The sequence below is a fragment of the Lipotes vexillifer genome, unplaced genomic scaffold, assembly GCF_000442215.2.
Source record: "Lipotes vexillifer unplaced genomic scaffold, Lipotes_vexillifer_v1.1 scaffold555, whole genome shotgun sequence".
Lineage (NCBI taxonomy): Eukaryota > Metazoa > Chordata > Mammalia > Artiodactyla > Lipotidae > Lipotes > Lipotes vexillifer.
Genome location: NW_006772693.1, coordinates 308,447 through 317,823, shown reverse-complemented (window position 1 = coordinate 317,823; position 9,377 = coordinate 308,447). Strand labels below are relative to the sequence as shown.

Sequence of the window (9,377 nt, the reverse complement as noted above, 5' to 3'; positions counted from 1 at the left end):
CAGCAGGAAAAAGTACCTAAATGATTTGTGACCTGTACCATGGGAATGGGGTGGGAGGTGGGGAAGAGAAGAAATTGTGCTGTGTGTTCACCATCCCTGTCTGAGGTTGACACCCAATTTCTGACCAGAGTGACTTGAGAATGTTGGCACCTTGAACTGTGACTGGGCATAAGGGAGAAGGTACATTTTTAGGTCAGGAGAAATTGACGAGTCTAGTTTTAACCATGTTGATTCTGAGGTGCCTGTGAGACATACAAGAGGAGATATTCAGTGGAATGTTGACCGCTTGAGCCTACGACTCAAGGGAGATCATGTCTGTGGGTACGGATTGGAGAGTAGATGAGACAGGTAAAGAGATATCCCATGAGAGCACACAGAGAGAGAAAAGCAAGGGGACAAGAATGGAAGCTTCAGGAACATGGAGGTTTAAGGGCAAGTCAGGACATCCACAAAGGAGGCATAAAAGTGAAAGGAGAACCAGGAGAGCACAGTGTCACACAGGCCAGTGAAGGAAGAACGCAAGAGAAATGGGTGGTGGGGTTGGGAGGGGTCAACAGTATCAAAAGCAGCAGAATGGTCTATTAAGATAAAGACTAAAAAACATTCTTTAAAAGCTTCCATAGGTTATTGGTGGGAAAAAAAGCCAGGCTAAAATGTGCTGAGGGTGTGTCAGCAGTCAGTATAGACTACTCTTTCGGGAAGCTTAAATAGAAAATGAGAGATAAGGCAATGAAATGGGAAGATGCACATGGGCCAGAAGAACCAGAGAGGCAGAAGCCAATGTACAGGTGCCCAGGACTTCACTGGTCCATATACCAAAAGGGAGGATGGCAAAGGTCTTCCTACTGACCCTCCTTAAGAACCATTAGAAATACTTTGCTTTCAATTGAGCTCTAGGCTTCTATTTTTACAGAAAGCAGATACATGGCCTTGGTTAAGGAATGAGCTGGTCAGAGCCATGCAATCTTTCTGTGTTTTCTCATTGCAAGTTTGAGCTACTACCCTCACAGATAGTTGCCTTCATCTGTTCAGCCTTGAAAATGACTACTGATTCTAGGACAGAAACTGTTTGCTCTACATTTCACAATAATTGTAATCTTTCATTGTGCTAACAATGAAGAAAAAATTCTGTGAATGCTAAATTTTTATCTGCCATCGTAAATTACTGTCTTGCATATGGAGAGATCTCAAGATAAATATGGGACTTTAAAAATATTACACACCTCTAACAAACAAATTTAAAAAAAAGAATGAAAATATGAACCAAGAATAAACAGTTGAAAGTCTGCATAAAGCAAAATGTAAAATGCATCTTGTGAAAGATGGGGGCTGTGAGTCACCAAGACTAAGCCACAACTATTCTATTAATAATCGGCATTAATACCACAGGAATTCCAGCACTGTATTTGAAGTACAAGTGTTTTGAAGACACATGTGTAGCAACAAATGAGAAGGAATTATTCAGAGTGGAGCAAAACTAAGCCTTTGGGAGCAAGACAGGAATAAAGGAACAGAAGCTGGAAAAATCCAGTAACCACATTTGAAATTATATTAGTTGATTAGTTTCAGAAATCTAAATCACTATTAAGTAAGTAATAATAGATTTGAGATAGTGAGCAGATAAATGACATTGTCAAAAGACCCTTTCCGATAAAGGAAATATTACATTCTTTACATGCTAATTACATAAGCAATAAAAACACTCTTACATTCTGAGAAGAGCCTTATAAAAGGGCCGTGTGAAGAAGGCATCCAACAAATACTGGTGAATTAGTGCAAGACCAAGGATCCTACCACTGAACCGGAACCTGTGAAGGAAAAGCAGGAGATGGCTTACACATCATGGAACAATTTCTTTTCTTTCTTTCTTTTTTTTTTTTTTTTGTGGTACGCGGGCCTCTCACTGTTGTGGCCTCTCCCGTTGTGGAGCACAGGCTCCGGACGCGCAGGCTCAGCGGCCATGGCTCACGGGCCTAGCTGCTCCGCGGCATGTGGGATCTTCCCGGACCGGGGCACGAACCCATGTCGCCTGCATCGGCAGGCGGACTCTCAACCACTGCGCCACCAGGGAGACCGGGGCCCGAACCCATGTCGCCTGCATCGGCAGGCGGACTCTCAACCACTGCGCCACCAGGGAAGCCCCATGGAGCAATTTCTGAACAGTTCTATTTGCTCTCAAGAATGCTTTCCAGCTCTAATCATCTAAGTTTGTCCATGAGAGTTTGTGTGCACTGCAGGCTGGGTCTTCATTAGGCTGATATTCACATCTCCTTGTAGAAGAAATCTGTTTCACTCTGATATTCAGAGAGATACTGCTCCACTTTCACCCCGTGTCAGTAATGTCCACCATGTAGCACCCTACATGGCCAACATGAATTTCCTGTTAGCATGGCAGTGAAATTTCCCTATATCACTTCTAAGAAATGTTGACAGAATGAGACCAGTGGTGGTAGGAAAAATGTTGTCCCCTTGTAGTTTGCTTGCATGAATATTAGCAGGATTTCTCTCATGCAAACCTAGTGGCAATTCCCTTTTGAGGAAAAGCCCAGTCTCAGAGTGAGAAAGTTCCTATTTCTGTTCTCGCTCAAACCCCTCTCTTGATGATAACTCACAATCCAAGAATTATGCATGTGTACATTTGAGGGAGTTTCCTCATGGGACATTCTGTTCTTTAAAATTTCAGTGCTCAGTTCTATACTGAATCACTTCGGAAAGTTTATTAAATGTATCTGTCACGACTGGGTTTGCTGAGATGTCCATGTATTTTCTTTTTCGGAAGTATTCAAGTTTCTAGCTCTTTGAAAGCCTGGTGCCTTCCAAAAGTGTAAATCCACACTGAGGTTCATACTATTCATTTGTAATTTTAGTGTTAGGCAACCATTTTAAGATGAATGTCCAGCAGCTTTGCTTTTCTTTATCCACTTATGTTAGTATAACTGCCATAGCTACTTTTAGGAGGACTCCAAATTGTAGTTAAACGGAAGTTAATTTGAAGAATAAGTCTTAAAACTTAATGCCCTCCACCCACCAATATTAACCTCATGACTCAAAGAAATTGTTTCCATGAGTCGTACTCATGTTCTCTTTTTTGTTACTATAGTGAAAATGAACAGGAACAAGCAAACAGGGGTTATAAAGATACTTCAAGTCTATACATGCAGGCATGTAAAAATAAATGTCATGAAAAGAGTGCAATTCGGGATTTTCAGAATAAATAATTCCCAGATGGGAATCCTAGCCCAGTTTTCCTTGGTTTTGTGTGAGAAATTAGGAAAGGGGCAATTTCTGGCTACAAACTTGAACCAGTCACTAGGGTAAGGGGCCACTGCTGTGACTCCGCACTCCTGCCTGCCTGCCTGCCTGCCTGCCAGCATTCTCTTCCACCTTCCAGGGCACCCCATCCTCCTGCCCTCCCTCCCCCTAGAACACCAACAGCCCAGCTCCTCTGCCCCTCCCCCAGTGTTAGCCACTTCCCCAAGGGCTGCTCCAGAAGCTGCCTGACCTCTGGGTCAAGACATTCCCCTACTCACCCCCAACCTGCCCCCGTCAGATCTCAGAGTGGCCCAAAGCTGCAGGGAGGGAATTAGGGTATTGCTGGGAACCTAACATCACCCGCAACTTTCCTTCACTGGAAAAAAACTTTTGAATTCTACCCAACTCACTTAAAATTGGTCTTATGGAACATAATCTATTCCTAGCTTGGAGACTGCCTGTATATTAAATTTGACAACACAAACAAGAGTCAAATGAGATAGTTAACTGAAAATATGATTTTCTCCAAGGGAAAAAATGTTTAAAAAAGAAGTGTGGGTTCCTATAAAAACTAATATCACAGAAAATCAGCTGAAGAAAAGTGTTGAAGAAAAAAAATACTTACCATTCATGGTGATTGTCTACAAAAGCAGACATGGGACTTATTTGTACTGTGTATGTGTCATTGGCTGAATATTCAAATAAGCCATAATATGGGTTAAAGAGTTCTCTGGATACCAGGAAGAAAAACTCTCTGGAAGGTCCACTGTAATCCAGCCTTTAAAAAATTCACAAAAAGAACAACCAGTTATTATTTTTTTCTATTTATTAGGCACATTTTCTACAGTGCTCAACTTTCTACAGAACACTCCTTAGAAGTCTAATTATCCACATACCAGGATTGTCCAAAACGTTGGACATTGAATGATCATGATTTCTGATCTCAAACATGTTTTGACCCAAAATAACATAATGGACATTTATATGGAGCATATCTAAAACTAAAGCTACATATCAGATAATGGATGAGATAGGCAGTATGCTAATAATTTGATTGTATAAATATGCAGAAAAAGGTAAATTGAAATGCCCAGAGCCAGGTTATGGGGAGAGAGAGTACAGTGGGAATGCTTTATTTAAGCAAGTTAAACCAGAGGGCATCAGCCATGGGACATGGAGTCCTCATGGATTTCTGAAACACTTTTAAATGGGGAAGGAAAGAGACTTTAGTGGATTGGTGAGAGGATATTACAGATACAAGGCCTCCTAGGGAGATCAGAGGCAAAAGATGGAATGATAGGGTTCATGTGAAAACTTTAAATTGTAAAACGCCACGGAAAACTATAAACAAGAAAAGTGAGGGTGTCTAAAGCTTCCTCAGTAAGGTATTTGGAGAAGAGGCTGAAACTCCAGCGCCTGAACTACAGTGTAAATTCCATTTTACTTTCAAAGACATCAGGGTCAAAGTAAAGTTTGAGAAATGATTGTGTGAGGTTTGAGGAATGACAAGTGGCCAAAAATGCTGAGAGCAAAAAACACAGCAAAGAGGAGTTTGCAATAAAGCAATTTGATATGCTCAATTTAAAATGAAAAATGCACAGTACATCTACCCTATGATAAAAAGTTTACACAAGAGTTCAAAGACAGGAAGGAATTCTGAAGGGGGAATGAAAGCTACAGATAAGTTGGGGTGGTGGGATTTTATAAGACTTCCTTTGTTCACTCTATTTTTTTCCTCTTATGGAATTTCCTCCAGTGGGCATTACTGTTTTTTTTTTTTTTTTTTTAATGACAAAGAAATCATCTGAGTCTTGGGTGGTGACGGGATTGTGTGATAGAGAAAAGCATCCTATTATAGGTAGAAGAGAGAGTTGGAATACTAGTAAGAAAAATGAAATGGCTTTTATATGTCTTAGACAAGAGTTTAATAGAATTTACTTAGAACAGACCTCAGCTATCCACCTAACTACTTTCTCAGTTTTTGCGATATACGCACTACCATTTCCTTAATATTTCTAGCTTTACTTGCTTTTCCAATGTAGCCTTGTCTTATACAATATTGATGGAATTATGATGTGCTAGCTTTATATCTTTTCTAATACACATTAAAAGAAACACATAAATATTAAAATAAAAAATGTCAGTCTATGTAATAGCTACAATCATTTCACACCTCACCAGTCCACACTGCACTTTGGGAGATATGAGTGTAGACTGACAAGAAACCTATGTGTACAGAAAAATGCAAACACAGCAGACTCTCAAGGCCAGAGAGGCCTTAAGGTGACATGACAGAACTGCCTTCTGGGGCAATATACTGTAATGTAGGAAGGATGGGAGCTGGAGAGAGAGTGGCGGGGGGGGGGGGGGGGGCTCCCAAAGCAGCCCTCCGGCTGCCTGCCAGGTACAGTGACGCAGGCTACCCCTCTTGGTGCCGAAACCAAGGCAGCGTCTCGTGGCTTCCTTCCACTGTCCTAGTTGTGGTCTCTGACGCCACCAAGAACAAGTAGAATACTTTTTCCACTTGAACGTTCTTCACATACTTAGAGGTTTTCTTTCAGCAAATATTTTGAGTGCCTATTATGTTCTGGGTATTAATCTAGATGCTAAAGATGTAAATTTTTTTTCAAAAGTCATTTTCTACAAGAACTCTAAGTTCAGCAGTTTCCATATCCTTGGTCCCTGCACCCTCCTCACTCATGAACACAGACACTTCTTTCAACCTCCTCTCAATGCAGGGTAGGGAATTCCCTCACCACACTGGTCCTCTGCTCTGGACACTCTCCAGGTGTCAAAGTCTGACCTAAGGGGCGGTGTCTATGCTGATCACAACACTCAAGGTGTGGTCTCGTTAACAAAAACTTAGAAAGGGCTCTTGACCTCTCTTCCAGGAACTTTTCCCCACTAATGCAGCTTAATGTCACTCTGCCTTGTGGGGCAGTCACTTGACTTTGTTGACTCATCATGAACTAGTCATCAGCTCAAACCTTTCACCTATGCTTCTTTAACCTAGGACTCTCCCATACTGTCTGCACGTCACTGTATCTTTTTTTTGTTTGTTTCTTTTTTTGCGGTATGCGGGCCTCTCACTGTTGTGGCCTCTCCCGTTGCGGAGCATAGACGTGCAGGCTCAGCGGCCATGGCTCACGGGCCCAGCCGCTCCGCAGCATGTGGGATCTTCCCGGACCAGGGCACGAACCCGCGTCCCCTGCATCAGCAGGCGGACTCTCAACCACTGTGCCACCAGGGAAGCCCCTCACTGTATCTTTTTAAAACCTAAGTACTAGACGTTATACTTTTCCTACTAAATTTCACTTTGTGAGACTGAGTTCATGATTCCAGTCTACCTGGATCCCTGTGGATGCAAAACATCTCTAAATTTCCTATCGATGGTGAATTTCAGACCCCTGTGTCTCTTCAGAAACAGAGAATGCCATCAATGGTATCTGAGCAGTCATCTCGCTCATCCCCTCATTTCACTGAGAAGACTGGGGCTGAAGGAAATCACTGACTTGTATCAAATGAAAGCTGCAGTGCAGGATCCAGGTCGTGACACCGGTTCCTGATCCCAAGTGTAATGTTCATTACTCCTTACAGCTCACCCTTCAATAAATTTTAAATGCTCATAAGCAAAACAATTTTGCTTATGGCAAACTATGGCCTGAGGGCCAAATCTGGCCCACCCCCTGGCTTTGTAAATAAAGTTTTATTGGAACTCAGCCACGCCCATTTGTTTATGTGTTGTCTGGGGCTGCTTTCCTGTTATGATGGCAGAGTTGAGTAGGTGCAACAGGGAATGTATGGTCTGTAAAGGCTAAAATATTTACTATCTGGCCCTTTACAGAGAAAGTTTGTCAACCCCTGCTACAGAAGAAAGTAGGAGGAAAATGCTGCTTTATTAAAAAACCTGACTTACCCTAAACCCTCTTCTTTAGTGAGGATCACTTCAAGGAAAGAGAAAATGACAACGATACCCTAGGGTGTATACAACCTCCAGGAGAGTTGCACACACCCTAGGGTGAGACCGTGAGTGAGCCTTGGCCTGCGGGGTCCCTGCTCCGCAGAAACCTTCAGACACAATCAAGGCACAGGAGGATAAAGGTCACAGATAGCTGAAACATGAGCCAAACACTCTGTGAGTCAGTTTTCTTACAAAGAGACAACTGGTATAAGTAAAATGGGTTTTTAGCTGCTTAAAATTAAACAGTGGCATTCAGTTAGAAACAGCAGGTTTTCACTGAGCTTCAGCTCTCAGTGTTTTAATAATACCTCACTTAGCATAGTACCTTATAATTGTCTGCCTATGTGTCTGCCTCCCACCAGACACACATCTAAACTGTAACCCTACTGAGGGCAGGGACTATGTCTTTCGGGGATCAGTTTATATTGTTGAATCACTGAGTGGAGCTGTCTGATGCTCTCTAAAGGAAATCAATATAATTTACATTGTTATTTCACATCTAGCGGAGTGAACAGTTTTGCACAAGTCTGCCTTATATTCAATGCATTAATAGGTCATGCCAGTCCTTAAGAGACAACCCAAGTAGCAAACACTGTCAGAAATCGCTCAAGTGAATTATGCTTAGAAAGCTTGCTCCTTGTCTTTTCCAAGTCTAATATCTTCTAATATGGTAAAGTTTGTTAAAACAACAAAGATGGACCTCACTGATTGGTTCCTTTTTCATGATGATAACTAAATCTGGCTAAAGATACAATGAATGTTCCCTGAGGCGTTAAGTTGAAAAGTAAAACTCCTTTTTATCCCAAGAGAGAACAAAGCTAGCAGCTCCTCTAGGAGGGAAATGTATCTTCCTCAACTGCTCAGGCTTTTATCTGCTGTTTTTTAACTCTAGCAGCACTGATAGAGTCACTCTAAAGCCAAGACAGTTTTTAAAGTTTGATTTGATTATAATCTGAAATTTAGAACCGCATATCTGAGGGCAGGTTGTTGACTACACATTACATATGTCTACCTAATTCAATAAGACGTGTCCCAGCAGGATACCTTATGCATGCGCTTCCTGTCTTAGCAACCTCTTCCATATAAATAGTTAATATGACTCATATCACAGGGCTCATTTGTTACATTCCTGTTCTGCCAGTTAGGTTGGTTCCACAGCTAAAGACTTGGCATGGAAATAATGAAACTCCGGACAACGGGTGTGTAGCCACACAACAGCTGCATCTGAGGCCATTTCGGAATAAGCACAGATGTCCTTAGGGTGGCAATGTCGTTTTGAGCCCCATGAAGTGCTGATAAGGCATTTTAAAAACCATCCCGTTGCTGGGCTGACACCACCCGAGTTGTTAGTAGCAGCCAGTATTTGTTAAAATAAATAGTTTTATTCTCCTGTTCTTTATTTTCAACTAAAATTTACCAAGTATTCCAAAGGAAGTAGACTATAAAATGAAAGAGGATGGTGTCATTGGGAAGTCTCACTATCATTTCCTACACGTTTTCTGGAAGACTGCTTTCTTACAAGTAGGTTCAGGCACAAATGGTCTACACACCTGATTCAACCTCAGATATTTATAGCAGCAAGGCTTTGGTTCTTGAGCCACTTAAGAAGACCTGATGGGTGAGTAAGGAATTTTGTGAGCAATTAGTATGACAAAGTTTTACCTGGTGATACCAAGCCAAAGCCTAGATACAGAAGCACCCTTCTCCAGCATGGTATGGATCAGTTAGGTTGTCCTGCAAGTGTCTCTTAATGTTTTTTTTTTGTTTTTTTTTTTGTTTTTTTGCGGTACACGGGCCTCTCACAGCTGTGGCCTCTCCCCCTGCGGAGCACAGGCTCCGGACACACAGGCTCAGCGGCCATGGCTCACGGGCCCAGCTGCTCCGCGGCACACGGGATCCTCCTGGACCGTGGCACGAACCCGCGTCCCCGGCAGGCGGACTCTCAACCACTGCGCCACCAGGGAAGCCCAAGTGTCTCTTTTTAGAAGAAAACAAGCAGCACCACAAAGTTTCACTTGAAGCTTTACAAATTTCTGAGGAATAAATGATCAAGCCTAGGACCCCAAACAACTTCTAGATCAGTCAGATGTTAAGAGCTGCTGGTTATTTTATAAGCAGGGACCCAAGAAAACCTTTCAGATCTCATCCTCCCTAGTTGCTTTCA

At 42.2% G+C, this 9,377-nt stretch overlaps 1 protein-coding gene across 1 annotated transcript in view; it reads right to left on the bottom strand.

Annotated features, from left to right (window-relative positions):
* The window catches only part of HECW2 (HECT, C2 and WW domain containing E3 ubiquitin protein ligase 2), a 246,869-nt gene that overhangs the window by 24,018 nt on the left and 213,474 nt on the right, over positions 1-9,377 (bottom strand). The window contains exons 21-22 of the mRNA XM_007447815.1: positions 3,878-4,030; positions 1,710-1,808 (exon numbers count right to left, since the gene is read on the bottom strand). Of these exons, the coding sequence (XP_007447877.1) occupies positions 1,710-1,808; positions 3,878-4,030 (252 nt within the window). The remainder of the gene's footprint in view (positions 1-1,709; positions 1,809-3,877; positions 4,031-9,377) is intronic.